Here is a 15,760-nt window from a genome sequence, read left to right on the forward strand (position 1 = left end):
AAAGTGGTGTTTGGATTAACAGAAAATTGCCAGCACAAAAAATTACATAATCACAGCAGAAAATTAATTGACCCGATATATCTGACAGACAGCTAATTTATTAGGAAATACGCTTCTCATTTAATCAATTTATACACCTTTGACTAGCATTAGTACATCCCCTGGATTTACCATATCACCTTCATCAACGACAACTTGGAGAACTTCAAATTTGGTTTTCTTGTTAGATTTCACACGGACTGCAATCTCCATTTTCATGGCTTCCAAAATCACAACCGTATCATCTAGGGAAACATTTTCACCCTTTTTAAAATTAATCTTGAATACATTAGCTGTCATGTGAGAGGTCACTTTGATTGCTTTTGGATCATTTAAGAAGTCATTAGCAGATCCTTTTGATTCTTTAGCTTGTGCTTTTTCCTGCTCCCATTTTATTAAACTCTCCTCTTCTTCCTTAGTCAATCCATCAATTGCATCAAGTTTCAGTCTCTTCAAGGCTGCTGCTTCATCTTTAACGGTATCTAGCCATTTTGAGTATTTTGCAAAATCGAATTCAGCACCTCAACCTTCCCAGTTTCCACAAGGCCAACCTCCTCAAGGTCCATTTCCTCCAGGTCCAGGTAATTTCTTTTTCCCACCTGGTTTCATTCCTCCTCAACAAGGACCTCCAGGTTTCAATTTTCCACCTCAATTGAACTTGAGTCAAATCCATCCTCAACAGTTTGCTCAACTACCAGCACCTATCCAACAACAATTGATCCAACAAAGTCAAAATCAATTTGCCCCAACTCCTCCACAATCAGCTGAAGTTCAAAAACAACAACATCAGCCAGGTCAAGTGCATAATCTACCACCTCAATTTCAACAACAACAACAACAACCAGAACAACATCAACAGCAATCTGGTTCAGGTGCTCCTCAGCATCTTCAAGCAAATCAACAATACAGAAAAGCTGATTTGGCTGATTTCCCAGTTTTGGGTTCTGAAGAAGCTACACATTTGAAAGATCATAGAGCTCACCATGATCAACAAATTCAAGGTCCGCAATTCCAGCAACAACAGCAACAACAACAACAACAGCAACACTTTAATCAAACTCATGGGAATTACAATCGTCATCACAATCAACATCGTCACCATCATCATGTCGAAAATTTTGATGAACTACCAGAAGAAGAAAAACAACGTTTGATGAGACGTCAACAAAAAGTTGCCCGTATCTCTCTGTTCTCTGGTATTATGACTCCTCGTGATAAAGATTTTGTCACAAGAATCCAGCTTTCTCATATTGTTACAGATGATCCATATAATGAAGATTTCTATTGTCAAGTTTATAAGTTATTGAAAAGTGGAGAACAAATCAATGATAACAACTCCATTGCTCAAGCCTACTTAGACTTCTCGGGTCATAGATTAGGTGGTCGCCATCAAAGAGCCGATGTTGCCTTACAAAGAATGCAACAACAAGTTCAAAAAGCTGTTACTGTCGCTAAAGATAGACCAAGAACAGGTCAATTTGCTAAAGAAGGTTCATTGGGTAAAATTTCATTCTCATCTGGTAAAGCCCCAAGAAAACAATTGGAAATTGTTGCTCATAAACCAGAATTACCAGAAATTTCTAAAGTTGGTAAAAAATTCATTTTGCTACAATTGGAAAATATCTATCAACATGTTTTAAACTTGGAATCTGCTGAAAGAGAAGGTCTAGAGTTAAACACTGAACAACTATGGGAATCATTAAGATTATTCGATAACTCACAACAACTAAATCCATTCATTCAAATGTTATCACATACCAAAGGTTTAAAGATTTTCCCAAGAATTTTCCATTTCTTGAATAGACAACAAAAACTAACTATTGTTACTTTAATCTTTGCCAATTTATCACTTATCAAAATCATTTCAAAATCATCATTTAAGAATTATCCAAATGATGAAATTCCAACCGATGTTGCTAAAACTATTGAAATTTTCCAACTAGTTGTTTTGAAACCAATTGTTTTATTTTTATCATACGATGCAGTTTTAGATGAGATTATTGGATTATTGACCATTTTAATTGAACATAATAATGTTTCTTTCCTTTCAACTTCACAATTGGGTATTTCCTTAATTACTATATTATTATCAAGAGCTGAAATTATTAAACAAGAACATAGTGTTTCAAGTGAAGATTTAGCCTCATGGACCACTGCTTATGATAAATTGTTTTCATCATTGGAGACTAAATTATCATTAATTTTCCCATCTTCAGAATTGAAAAGTGATGGCTCATATCTATGGCAATTTTTAGCAAGTTTAGCATTAAGTGGTAAACTTAATCATCAAAGAATTATTGTTGATGAAATTAGAGATGAAATCTTTGGTGCTGTTCAAAAGGCTAAAGGCAAAGATGAGATTAGTAAGGCTAAGATTATTAACAATTTGAACTTGTTCTTGAATGTTATTGGATTGAATGCAATTGGCGATGAAATTGTTGAATTGAAATAGACTTCTATGTACAATAAATTATACTACATGTATAAATATAATGAATATATTGTGTGAATTTTTGTTAGAAAAAGGAATATGCTATAGTTTGAATGCTTGTAATGCGCTATCTAATTTGGTTAACAATTCTTGCCATTCACCTTCAGGATCACTTAATACAGTGATTGCACCACCTGCTCCAATTCTCCAAGTATTTGTCTCGTCGTTATTCTCTATGTCCGTTTTGTAATGAAAAATTGAGCGGATTATGACACTCCAATCAGCTTTATTATCGACAGACCAATATCCACAAACACCACTATAAATACCTCTTCTTGAATTTTCCAAATTTTGTAAAATGTTGACAGATCTTTTTTTTGGTGCACCAGTCATTGACCCAGGTGGTAACGATCTTGAAAGAACATCAATTCCTGAAAACTCGGTATCTTTGAAATATCCTTTAATGATAGAAACTAATTGATAAACTGTGGAATATTCCTCAACACTCATCAATTTAGAAACTTCAACTTTTGATAAAAGTTCGTATAAATCATGTCTAATCAAATCCACAATCATTAAATTTTCACCAATTTCTTTTGGTGTGTTTAAGATCTCACTAGCTTTTTGGAATGTCATCTCTGGTGTTTTTTTAACAGTACCTTTGATTGGACGTAATTCACATTTGTCATTATTCCAACTTATGAATCTTTCAGGTGAAGAGCTAATCAAGACACAATCATCAAAATTCATGAATGCAGAGTATGGTGAAGGATTTTTCTTGGTTAATGTTTTATAAATTTCCCAAGGTTCTGTATCTTTGGGTATTTGAAGTCTTGTTAATGATGTTAGACATAACTCATATGAGTCTCCAGATGCTAGAAATTCCTGACATTGTGAATATTGTGATTTGTAATCTGATTCAAGAGGTTTTATTATCGACTTGGTTTCGATGTGATCTGATGGAAGCGCAAATGTTATTTCATCTAGAAGTATTGGTTTTATGTCTTGAATGAATGTATCATTTGCAATGGAGATAATGTAAGTTTCTTTGCTTGAATTATTTGCTAAAATGAGATTTTCGATAAATATCAACTTCATATCTGGAATTTTCTCCTTGGTAATCTTTGGTAATTTATCAAACTGCAAGTGGTGACCTTCTTCGTAGGAAAAAAGACCCATGAAACCACCAATGAATGGGAAATCATTTTCATCGGAGCACAGATGAGTCTTCATATAATTTGATAGATATTCCCAAATTGAATTGATTTTTCTAGTTTCTGTTTTATTGTTTTGAGCAACGGTTATTTCATCTGAAGCTTCTGTTGAGTGTGTAACTCTTAAAGAGTTTTCATTTGGCAAACCAATTATAGACCAAGTTCCTGGATGTGATGCAGAATTTAATAAGATGAACTCTTTTCCTTGTTGATGAAGAGTTTCACAAATTTCTATGGCTGATTTTGAAGTTTCTAGTTTCTCAAATTTCAAGTGTATACCTTTTTGGTTTAGCTCAGAGCGTGGTATTAATGGTTTAATTTGAACTGAAGATACTAATCCATTTAGGAGTTCTTTGTCTTGTGCTATTGACCGTTGTGTGTTGTGAGCTTTGGCAATCTCCATAAAGTTTTTGATCAACTGTGAACCTTTTTCTGAACATATTGATTCTGGGTGATACTGAACCCCATACCATGGTTCAGATATATGCTTAGCAGCCATTGTTATCTTTTCACCATGATCATCACAATAAGCTAGACCAACCAAGGATGGTGATAGTTCAGGCACATGCAACGAATGATACCTTACACTTTTGAAGCTTTGATCGATCCCATTGAACATTGGATCGTCATTATGAGTAACATTGTAGACTTGACCGTGCTTGATTGATGATAGTTTATCAACTTCACAACCTTGAGAAAGGCATAACGATTGAAACCCAAGACAAATACCAAGGATGGGTATTGATACACTGCTAATAGTTCCATCAAACAAATGAGGGATCACACCAACGTCTTTATCGAATTTTGGATGGCCTGGACCAGGACCAACAATCACGGCTGAGAATAGATCAATGTAATTTGACAGCTCTGATGCAGAGAGTGTGTCATTATGGATCGTCACAACGGCCTCACCAGTTGATTGCTCGATCAGGCTCTTCAAATTGAACGTGAAGGAGTCATAAGAGTCTATGAGCAGTATTGGCATTTGAGTAAAAGAAAGCTCTGGAGTCCTTTGGTCTTTGGAAAGCATCAAAATGTATCATTTGGTAAATTCTTCAACGGTTTTTTTCAATTTCCATGTGACGATCACAGAACGAATTCGCGAAGTGTGTTTTTTCAAGACTTTGAAATTTTAACGTGTATGTTGAGTTTGAAATGAAGCCATAAAACATTCAAAGAAAGATGATTGAAGTTGTAGTGAATGATAGGTATGTTCTCTCTGAGTGGGTAGTGGTATAGAAGAAATTAGCTAACAATATTTGCCAGAGTTGGAAAGAAAGTGAAGGTGAAGGTGAGTTTAAATAAAGCAAAAGTGCTGATTAGATAACTAACAATATAATAGGCATTGGAAGATGATCTGGTTGGTGATTTCAAGAAGCTACTAGCTGCTCAGATCGGTACTGCTTGGGAAAAGATTTTGTTGAAGAAAGGTAATACAACTTTGAAAGATCACATTTCATTGGGTGACTATGAGATACATAACGGTACAAGTGTTGAATTATACTACTCTTGAGCTTGATTAATGAATGATATGATGCTGACATTATCTCATTATGTAGTTGGATGCAACGTTTCTTTAAGCGATTAATCATTATAAAAAATATTCAACTGGCTGCGGTCTAATATCCGATTGTGGCCTTTCAATCTCTGTTTCTGTTAGTGGGTCTATCTTTCCCCATTGTTCACTGTTTTCTGGTGCTTCCTCAAATACATTGAAATAATGTTCATCCTTGTTATATATTTCCATTATTGAAGCCTTATTACCACACCTATAACAATAATTTGGAGCTGACCATACCGTAGTTACAAGCCCTTTGAAATATATTTGGTACCCATCGTTACAAAGTTGATGTGCTCTAAGAATCTTTTCCATATCATTCATCTTCAAAAACTTTTTCACAACATCAACACCAAATGTATAGCCTGCCCCTCTTGGTGATAATGAAAAATTAGGATTCTCATCATCAGGATCTGACCAGACTAAATCAGCCATTGCACCTTCATGTGGTATTTCTCTAAATCTATCAACAAGTTTAATTTGATCTATTGTATGGACATTTGGCGATAAACCACCATGTGTGCAGAAAATGGTATCATCAATCACGACTGATAAAATCAAATAATCAAATGTATCAGTGAAATAATACCATGGATTTGGATTACCATACTTCCTTATACATTCCGAGTAAAATCCATAGTTTTGTGTGATTTGTCTTGATTCATGATTACCTCTAACTAGATAAACTCTTGTAGGATACCTTATTTTCAAACATATCAGCAAGGTTATGGTCTCAACGCTAAACATTCCTCTATCCACATAATCTCCAAGAAATAAATAGTTTGTATCTGGGCAATAACCCCCTATTTTGAATATTTCAATCAAATCATAAAATTGTCCGTGAATATCACCCACTACCGTAACAGGAGAGTTTATGTACACCACATTACTTTCTTTGACTAGTATCTCTTTCAACTTAAAGCATAGCGCTCTAATTGTAACCTCTGGGAGTAATTCACGTCTATAAAGTCTTTCTATGCATTCATCAAGCTCTAAATTGGCTAGTAATCTTTGTCAGTAATTGTTATAAACAACTTTTTGGAGGACAACACTTACAAAATGTCATAGCTTTTTCAACTTTCTCTTTTCAGTAGATTGACCTCCTTTCCTTGTGTGAGTATGCAGCAAGATGGATATTAAATGTAGTGAGAAAGGTTCCAAGAATCAGTTACATTAGAGATCCCATCGCAGTGTTTTAATATGTTGACATTGTTTTTCTAATTTAAATCTACTTAAAAAATTATGTAATCACAATCGTGAACATGCGCAGATATTATATTTTAAGCATTTTAATTATCACATATAAACATCAAATTTGACACTTATTTTAAGGTTTTCTCAAAGAAAAGTAATAGAAAATTGCCTGGAATTATTTTCAATGTCAATGTGATTTTATAGAGGCATTTGCTGTGGACTCTGAGACGTATTTAATGAGACGTCGACGATATTATTGATGTTTCCAACTAGCTGTACTACAATTACAGATTCATCACCATATCAGAGTAGTACGAAGGCGGATGGTGTAATCACGATGTTTAATCGATATTTATTTTTCTTTAGGTGCATTTCAAATCAAAATATATAATATTACAAAGTTTTTGTATAACGTAATTAATTAAAAAAAATTAAAGGTAATCTCTTGTATCTAAGAATAAAATCAAATTTCAAAATAATTAGACAATGATTTTTTTTATAAATTTCGAATAAAGGCCAGAAATACATATTTTTGCATAATTTAGATTTCCCTGAACTTTGTTTAAGTTTAACGGTATCAATGGCTTTTATATTGATGAAGTTATAGAGTTTTGTAAATGTAGTCACGTGACACAAATCTTCTAATGGTAGTAATCCAGAGGATTTTCAAAGTAAAATTCATCCGTGATAGTTTAGTGGCTAGAATCACCGTTTGTCGTTTGACAGTACATGGTAGACCGGGGTTCAATTCCCCGTCGCGGAGCTCATTTTTTTTGCCAAAATTTGCCGTTTTTTGCTATATAAAGCAACCAGTGCTATATTTTTGATCCATTTTAATTGTCTCCGATCTTTGTTGGTTGTTTTGAAGGTTCTTTTTCATAGTTTGACACTAAAATATTGTTGAAAGCTCTCGGGGATAATTGTATATTATCTCCGAACCTAAAATTGAAAATACACCTTATAACCGATGACATTCAGGGGAAAACTCGTAAACTGAAACTAGCTTAGGCTGCTGTACTACTTTAATAATATATCGACTGCAAGGGATCAAGGCTCCCTTAAGCTTCATGAGATTACTATAAATATTGACCTGCAACACCTAATTAAAATTGAAACTTCAATATATCATCAACGGTAGCAGTTGAACTACCCATTAGTTGATCAAATATTTCTCCAAAGACACCATCACTTGCAGTATAATCATTACCTGGAGCAATCCCTTTACTTGCCTTAAAAAGTCTTGACATTTGTGAATCAAAATCTGAATCATGAAATATTTTGTCATAAAATTCTTCATTGTACAATTCTGAAGGTGTTGAAGATGTTGTATGTTCTTGGAGTAATTCTTTTGAAGCATCCATATTAGTGTTTTTTGGGAACGAACAGAATCTGAAGGCATTTATCAATATATCTGAATATTCATGAATCTCTTCTTTAGTGAATTCCAAAAGCATATTTGAATTATTAATATTAATAATAGTTGCAGGTTCTTCGCTTGGTTTATCATCATCCTTCTCTTTTGTAATGCGATTACCATTTTCCCATTTTGATGAATTGCTCAACTGCATCCATTCAGCATATACTCGTATCAAGCTTTTATTTGATTGGAAAGTTTTTTTGATTTCTTCTCTAGTCTTTGAACCATTTAAAAAAAGATCTTCATTAATTTGACCTTTCTCATTTGATTCCAAGTATTTGATGATTTTATTCATAATTGTAAACTTATTTTTCTTCAAGGCAACAAAACTATATTTACCTGCACCAGTCATTTTCAAAGATTGATAATATTTCGTTCCCAATCTATTTTTATAAATAAACATGAAATCTTCATACCTTTTACAAAGTGGATTAATCAATTTTTCAAATTCTTCTGAGGAAACGTTTGATTTTGATGAATAAAATTTGGAATTTAACAATTCTTGTGCATGATATGCACGTAATAAGCTTCCCACAACAATATTTGAAGCTCTATAAATAGTTGTGTTCAACAAAGGAAGTAATGTGAAGTTGGTGTAAACCGATCTAAAATAGTCATTAAAAGCACCTGCCAAATAGGCACCTGCAATATCCAATGCTGAAACCAAGTTTTCTAAAGATTTTTTGAAGAAAATTTTGTATAGATCTGCATTCAAATGTGCATTTGATTCATAGTGTATTGTTAAACCAACATAAAAACTCAGCTCTAAAGATAATTGCAATAAATTTTTTTCCAATATTTTAACATTTTTAAACATTGAACTTCTAAAAATTCTAGAACCACAGTTCATTTCTTTACATGAAATCATATCTTTCATTGAGTAGTTTGTTTCCACAAATTTTCTAGCCCTTTCTAGTGTTCCAACCAAGGTTGACAAAGTTGGTTTTTCTTGCATATTGTTAACTTCATTACAAAACTTTTGCCAAATTTGATTCAGTTCAGTACTTTTTTCCAAGTCTTCAGCTTGTGCATTTTCAATTGAGTCCACAGATGTTTTCATTGGTGGCTTAACATTGACTAGTGATGGATCTGGTAATACACTTAAAGATCCTGCTAATATTGATGTTTCAGTATCTATATTAACGATGGAGTACCATATTCTTCTTCTTAAATTTGATTCTTTCACATCGTTGGATATCTGACTGTAATTTACTGGATCTCTATGAAGACCCATGGCCAATGCGGATTGAACAATAAAACCAAATAATTGCTGTGATTGAATTAAAGTCAGTCCATCACCATCTTCTGGACAATCTTTAAAATACATTCTGAGGTATAGCAATGCTTGTAATATATGTATTGTAGATTTCCTCAAGACTTTATAAATTGATAGACACATTTGTGCAACGGGTATGGCTTTTACAGAAACTGGATTTTCTTTTAATGGAATCAAAAAAGTGGGCAACTCTTCTTCATCAATAACGGAAACTGCAATTGAAGCATACCGTATTATGATCAAAAACGTAGCCACTATGGCACAATCACGTCTTTCTGAAAATTTAACTTTAGGCTTTAGTGTAACATCATCAAAACTGATGATTCTAGCAACATCTTTTTTGAAAGTATCTTCATCAACAAATGGTCTTAAAATTGACATGAAATGGAAAAAAAAATCCAAATAATTTTCACAAAGAACTTTTGATGGTAAAACTTGTTCTATTGTTTTTATCAAACCTTCAACGTTTTCAGGATTTGAATCTGCTAATCTTAGAAATGGAGAAGTGTTGGCTTCATATAATTTTGCACGATCATTAATAATTCTTTGAATAGATTCTTGAAGTTCAGAGTCCTGATATTTTAAATCCAACAATAGTAACCATTTACTTGCCCCATCTGAATGGTTAGATTTCCAAGTGCTTTTGAACTTTTCACATATTGAACTAGTTGTTGCTCTTATTGTTAAAAACATGTAGCAAACGAAAAAAGCAGTATAATGATCTTTTTTGTGATAAGCCATTGGGTTCAAAGGTGTATGTTCTTCGTGACTCGAATTTTTCATTGATAGTGCATTATAAGATTCATAGAGATCAATCACATCATTGTTATGTTCTCCAAAATCTGATTGAGATAAAACGGAGTTATTCATAGGAGTTGGCAAGGATTTTGGTGAAACATTGTTTGATTTATCTAGTCTACTTTTCAGTAGTTCAATCTCTTCATATAGTTCTTCTCTTGATTTTTGTTGGTACTTCTGATTGGATGCCACGCTAGTCTTCACACAAGCGTTTTCATGGTTTAAACTGTTGTTTACCCAATGTGGGATTTCATATTGACATTCAACACCAAATCTCACACAGTTTGAACATACTGGTTTGACTTTATCACACTAGCAGGTTGTTAGCTAAATGTCAATTTGCAAAGCACATAACTAATTAATACTCACCTTGATCTTTCTTTTCTTGCAGTGTATGCATACCAACGACAGTCTTTGCCTTTTCCTTTTTTGTTTTTGTTCGTTAGCCTCCGCGTCTGACATGACAGTACCAAGTGCAATTTGTAGAAACTTAAATTGATGATGATGAGATGGTGATGATGGCGATATTTTGATACGCTTTTGCACCAACAATGCTAACTGGCCAAGTGATTCTTTCAGCAAAACCTAGCTCTCCCAGCTCAGCAAGTTCTCTATGTTAATAGCCGTCGGTGGAATAGACCTCAACGATGGAACAATTATGTCAACAGGGCGGTTTGAAGTTTGGAGGTGTAGCTGTGGCCAATGTATGGAGATAGCATATGTTTTGGGAACACTCATCACTTTATAAACAGAGCCAGCGCTTAGAAATCTTATTGTTCCAGCGGCGGAAACGGGATTTACATCCGTCTTATCGCCGTGTAATATACGAGGGTGACTCTTGATGCACGTGATACAATGGTCGGAAATATAAACTACAATACAAATACAAAAGCTAGCTTCATAATCATTAATAGTGCAATAAATCATCAAATTGGCCCAATAGATCAGTGGTAGGCTGAAAAAGTTCATTCACAACATCATTCATGTCAGGATTCATTTCTTTATCGATGATATTTGAGCGGCTTCTCTGTAAAACATTAGACATTTGAGCGCTAAACATTGGATCTTGAGCCAAAATATCATAAAAACTGTCATATGAATCACTACTAGCACTTGATACACCACTTGAAAATTCTTGCTCCACATTTTTAGTGCTTGCTGAAACAGAACAATACCTGTATCCACCAGTTAAGATCTCCACAAATTCATTCAAGTCAGTTTCTGTTAATCTAGTGAAATGATTAGAATGGTTGATGTTAACAATAACATCACAAACCGGCTGATGATCTCTATACTGCGCTTTAAGGGCAGCTGTGTATGATTTACTCAATTGCATCCATTGAGAATAAACTTCAAACATTCCTGTGTTTAGTTGAAATAAAGTTCTAATGTCTTGCTTTTTAGCACCTTTCCAAAAAATGTCTGTAACTTTACCATCATCATTTGTTTCTAAAAAACTGACAATTTTGTTCAATACAGAGAATCTATGTTTTTTCAATGATGCATAACTGAATTTACAAGAACAAATCACCTTCAAAGATAAATGATATTTGGCACCAATTGTTTGTTCATAAATGTTCAAATGATTTTCACAGATATTGCACAATGAGTTGATAAATTCGTTAAATGCTTGAATGTTGAGATGACAATCATCTGTTGAATAAAAAACACAAGCCAATAATTCTTGTGCATGAAAACTTCTTAATAAAGCAGCTGATACTGTATTAACCATTCTGTATGTTAATGTAGTTATTATTGGAAATAACGCAAAACTTGCTTGCACAGGATTGATATAATTTTTCAAAGCACCTGATAAATATGCACTTGAAATATCAAACCCAATAGTTGTACTTTCAAGACATTTCTTAAAGAAGTGCTTAAACATGCGAGGATCCAATCGTTTGTTATCTTCATATTGAATGTATAAAATATGATAAACAGTGATCTCTAAGCAAATTTGTAAAAGATTCTTCTCCATAATCTTGTAATTTCTAAGCATGGCAGCCTTATATATTTGCGAATTATCCTCACTATTGGAAATTGAACTCATGAATGACATTGAATAATTTTCATTTACATAAGTTCTTGCATTATCCAACAATTCAACCAACTTTTGCAAAGTCGGTGCTTCATCCATTCTATTGATCCTTTCAACTAATTCTTCATGAATAGCTTGCAACTCAACCTCTTTCTCCAATTCATCTAGTTGAGCTCTTTCCAAAGGGTCACCTAATGTAATAACTGGTAACTTTACACACGTCATCTTTGAAGATGGAACAACACTTAAAGTACCTGATAAAATACCAGTTTGAACATCCAAGGAAACAATTTCGTACCAAATCCTTCTTTTAGCGTTTGCAACCCTCACATCAGTAGATGCAGCATAATGTTTAGGATCTCTATGTAGTCCTATTGAGATTGCAGATTGAACAATCATTCCAAAAAGCATTTGCGATTGGCCTAGTGTTAATCCATCACCATCTTCTGGACAATCTTTATAATAAACCCTTAGGTAAAGTAATGCTTGGATCATTGGAAATGAACTTTTTTTCAATAATTTATAAATTGAAAGACACCTTTGAGCTAAAGGGATCACACTAACAGAAATAAGGTTTTGCCTGAAAGGTAATGTCGAAAGTGATAGATCCTTATCATCAACAACTTGAATTGATATTGATGTATATCTTAAAATGATGAGCAATGTGGCTAAAGTAGCAAAATCAGATCTTTGACTTAATTCAACTTTTGCCTTCAAACAAGCTGGATCATTTTCATCTTCAAAAGTTATCAATCTTTTGATATCTTGTCTGAACAATTCTTCATCAACATACGGTCTTATTGGCCAAATATTTCTGAAAAAAAAGTTCAAGTAAACATCAAGTAATAATTTACCTGGTAATATCGATTCAATATCTTTAATTAAAGCTTCAGTCTGAACATTATCAGAATTTTCAATAGTTGTAAATGGTAAGATATTTGTTTTGAACAGTTGAGATCTATCATTTGTAACTCTTTTGATTGAATTTTTCAAGTCAAAATCCCCATCTTTTTGATCCAATAAAGTTAACCATTTTGTTGCACCATCTGGATGTCTTGATTTCCAACCAGCTTCTTCAAATTTCTTAGTCAGTGAATTTGAAGCTATTTGTAAAGTTATGTATTTAAAGCACAAGAAAAACATCATGTAATGATCAGCTTTATATACTGACATTGTGCTTAATGGTTTATTGTCTTCTTCACTTGAATGCTTCTCGGTTAAACTGTCATAAGAAGCATATAGATCAATAATATCATCAGCATGTTCACCTAATTCAGGATTTTTCTTTTCAAAATCAGGAGTACTTGTATTGGTTCCATTATTCACAGATCTCGATTTCCAATAATTTATCACATCATATAACTCTTCTCTGGTTTTATTTTGATGTTCATTTTCAGAAATAACATCAGTCATGACAGCATTATTTTGTTGAACACTAGTATTCACCCAATATGGCATTTCATATTCACATACACGACCAAATTTCTGACAGTTTGAACATTTTGGTTTAGCTTTATCACACTAAATTGCTTTGTTAGAATCATTGGCCATTAAAAATACTTCCCAAATAGAATACTCACTTTAATCTTTCTCTTTCTGCAATAATTACACGTATACGTGAGCCTTTGTCTCTTCCGTTTCGGTTTGAGTTCCTCAACCTCTGACATTTCTATGATTATTCAACCATCGATAGAAAAATGGTAAAAGAGAACAATTCAAACTATTCAAAACAATTGGGATATTCCAACTTTTCATTTGGGTGCTTCACTTCTTCACTGCAAACTACCAAAAACAAATGTTAGAGCCGCTCTAAAACCGTGCTTCCATAACAGGAAATCCGATACACACCTTAATCACATGACTCAAAATGTACCGGAATTGGTTATATGTCAAATCAACAATATCATCTCGCTTAATTAGCAAACTACATTTAGCTACGTTTCATAGCAATTTGTTCCATTCCTTGAATTACGTTGACCGAAATTTCATTGCTTGTCTCAAGATTCAGCCTCAATTTGAATTCATATATAAAGTAGATCTGAACGTCCACATTTATTAAATTCTTGTCTGGAAACACCCTTAGCATAGCCTTTACATACAGAAATACAAGATGGTGCTTGACAAGTTGAAAAGTTTAGCAATTGATCAAGAATCCTTAAAAGCAGCAGCTCCAGCGGCTCCAGCTGGGAAACCTCCTTCAAAGAAACAAATTTATCAAAGTAGATATAATTTTGGTGTAAATTTTGGTTCATTATTTGTTTTGGAGAAATTCATATTTGATAAATTTTTTATTGATAACACAAGCTGTGAATTAGAAGCAATTACTGCTTATTCAAAGAAAAATGGTGCTGAGAATACCCAAAAGGAATTAGAAGATCATTGGAACAATTATGCTACTGATCAAGATTGGGAATGGTTAAAGAGTAAAGGTGTTACAGCTATTAGAATTCCAATTGGTTATTGGCATGTTAATGGGGGTTCATTTGCTAGTGATACTCCATTTGCAAAAGTTGCTGGTGTTTACAAGAATGCTTGGAGTATTTTCAAAAACATTGTCGCCAAAGCAAAACAATATGATATTGGTGTTTTGATTGATTTACATGCATTACCAGGTGGTGCTAATGCTGCAGAACATAGTGGTCAACAATTATCCAAAGCTGAATTTTGGAAATCTAAGAAAAATGAAAAACTTGCATTATCTGTATTAGAATTTATTGCTCAAGAATTCAAAAATGAAGAAAATATTGTTGGTTTACAAATTGTTAATGAATCAGAATTTGATAATACTGCAGCTTCTCAAAAACATTACTATACAAAAGCTGTTAAACATATTCGTAATATTGATCCTGAAATCCCAATTGTTATCTCTGATGGTTGGTGGCCAGATCAATGGGTTAAATGGGTTGTTGAAAATGAACAAGATTTGAAAAATCAATCTGTTGGTATTGTTATTGATCATCATGTTTATCGTTGCTTTTCAGATGCTGATAAGAAAAAGGCACCAGAACAAATTATTAAAGATTTGAATGGTGATTTATTAACCAATTTATCTGGTCAAGCTGATGTAATGGTTGGTGAATATTCATGTGTTTTAGATGGTGATTCTTGGAATAAAGCTGGTGGTGATCGAAATGAATTAGTCAAACAATATGGTAATGAATTATCAAAATTATTTTATCAAAGAGCAGGTGCAGGTTCTTATTTCTGGACTTTTAGATTTGAACATGGTGATGGTGGTGAATGGGGGTTTGTTCCACAAGTGGAAACAGGTGCTATACCATCAAGACCAACACAAGTTACTCAAGTTCCTCCAGAAGATGAAGTTAACAAGATTTTAGAAAATGAATTGAATCAACATTCTCAATATTGGGATGGACAGAATAAAAATGAAAAATATGAACATTGGAGATATAAAGAAGGTTTCATTACTGGCTGGGCTGATGCTAATGAATTTTCTAAATTTGATGGTTCAACAATTGGTAGAATAAATGCATGGAAAATTGCAAGAAGAAATGAACACATTTCTCATAGAAAAAACTCAAACTTTTTGTGGGAATGGGACCAAGGTTTCGATAAAGCTGTTTCTATTTTCAATCAAGTTGCATTTAGTTAAATGCTAATTATGTGAAGTCAATCTTTCTTTTTTATTATGATTTGATGTGTGTAATACAACGTGTTTATGAATATTATTTTTTGTTAATGATCTGGAAACATAGTTGATGTCTATTATTATACAGTAGTTTACAATGGGGTCAAGAGGGATAAAGGGGTATGAGAAGGGGGTATAATATCAAT

At 33.3% G+C, this 15,760-nt stretch overlaps 8 protein-coding genes and 1 non-coding gene across 9 annotated transcripts; 4 read left to right on the forward strand and 5 right to left on the reverse strand.

Annotated features, from left to right (window-relative positions):
- Positions 1–129: 129 nt before the first annotated feature.
- Positions 130–552, reverse strand: WICANDRAFT_31030 (acetyl-CoA carboxylase biotin carboxyl carrier protein subunit; the record flags this gene model as incomplete). The annotated part of the gene is made up of 1 exon (XM_019181792.1): positions 130–552. A coding segment is annotated over one exon (423 nt), but the record flags the coding sequence as incomplete, so codon positions are not given.
- A 640-nt stretch (positions 553–1,192) lies between these two features.
- Positions 1,193–2,491, forward strand: PAT1 (deadenylation-dependent mRNA-decapping factor PAT1; the record flags this gene model as incomplete). Its single annotated transcript, XM_019181724.1, has 1 exon — positions 1,193–2,491. The coding sequence occupies one exon, from the start codon at positions 1,193–1,195 to the stop codon at positions 2,489–2,491; it is 1,299 nt and encodes a 432-aa protein (XP_019039660.1).
- Positions 2,492–2,572: 81 nt separating this feature from the next.
- On the reverse strand, positions 2,573–4,669 carry ABZ1 (4-amino-4-deoxychorismate synthase; the record flags this gene model as incomplete). The annotated part of the gene is made up of 1 exon (XM_019181689.1): positions 2,573–4,669. One exon carries the CDS (start codon positions 4,667–4,669, stop codon positions 2,573–2,575), a length of 2,097 nt encoding a protein of 698 aa, XP_019039661.1.
- Positions 4,670–4,866: 197 nt separating this feature from the next.
- On the forward strand, positions 4,867–5,197 carry HUB1 (ubiquitin-like protein HUB1; the record flags this gene model as incomplete). The annotated part of the gene is made up of 3 exons (XM_019181766.1): positions 4,867–4,892; positions 4,951–4,975; positions 5,027–5,197. The coding sequence occupies 3 exons, from the start codon at positions 4,867–4,869 to the stop codon at positions 5,195–5,197; spliced, it is 222 nt and encodes a 73-aa protein (XP_019039662.1).
- A 78-nt stretch (positions 5,198–5,275) lies between these two features.
- PPG1 (putative serine/threonine-protein kinase PPG1) lies at positions 5,276–6,308 on the reverse strand (the record flags this gene model as incomplete). Its single annotated transcript, XM_019183475.1, has 2 exons — positions 5,276–6,243; positions 6,299–6,308. 2 exons carry the CDS (start codon positions 6,306–6,308, stop codon positions 5,276–5,278), a joined length of 978 nt encoding a protein of 325 aa, XP_019039663.1.
- An 809-nt stretch (positions 6,309–7,117) lies between these two features.
- WICANDRAFT_t65 lies at positions 7,118–7,199 on the forward strand. The gene has a single exon. It is a non-coding gene; the product is annotated as a tRNA-Asp (tRNA).
- A 340-nt stretch (positions 7,200–7,539) lies between these two features.
- Positions 7,540–9,999, reverse strand: WICANDRAFT_84312 (fungal specific transcription factor domain-containing protein; the record flags this gene model as incomplete). Its single annotated transcript, XM_019185687.1, has 1 exon — positions 7,540–9,999. The coding sequence occupies one exon, from the start codon at positions 9,997–9,999 to the stop codon at positions 7,540–7,542; it is 2,460 nt and encodes an 819-aa protein (XP_019039664.1).
- Positions 10,000–10,834: 835 nt separating this feature from the next.
- On the reverse strand, positions 10,835–13,632 carry WICANDRAFT_79052 (uncharacterized protein; the record flags this gene model as incomplete). Its single annotated transcript, XM_019184832.1, has 2 exons — positions 10,835–13,486; positions 13,546–13,632. 2 exons carry the CDS (start codon positions 13,630–13,632, stop codon positions 10,835–10,837), a joined length of 2,739 nt encoding a protein of 912 aa, XP_019039665.1.
- Positions 13,633–14,075: 443 nt separating this feature from the next.
- Positions 14,076–15,578, forward strand: MRX18 (17-beta-hydroxysteroid dehydrogenase-like protein; the record flags this gene model as incomplete). Its single annotated transcript, XM_019183476.1, has 1 exon — positions 14,076–15,578. The coding sequence occupies one exon, from the start codon at positions 14,076–14,078 to the stop codon at positions 15,576–15,578; it is 1,503 nt and encodes a 500-aa protein (XP_019039666.1).
- Positions 15,579–15,760: the final 182 nt, after the last annotated feature.

This window comes from Wickerhamomyces anomalus (assembly GCF_001661255.1).
Source record: "Wickerhamomyces anomalus NRRL Y-366-8 unplaced genomic scaffold WICANscaffold_3, whole genome shotgun sequence".
Classification (NCBI taxonomy): Eukaryota; Fungi; Ascomycota; class Saccharomycetes; order Phaffomycetales; family Wickerhamomycetaceae; genus Hansenula; species Hansenula anomala.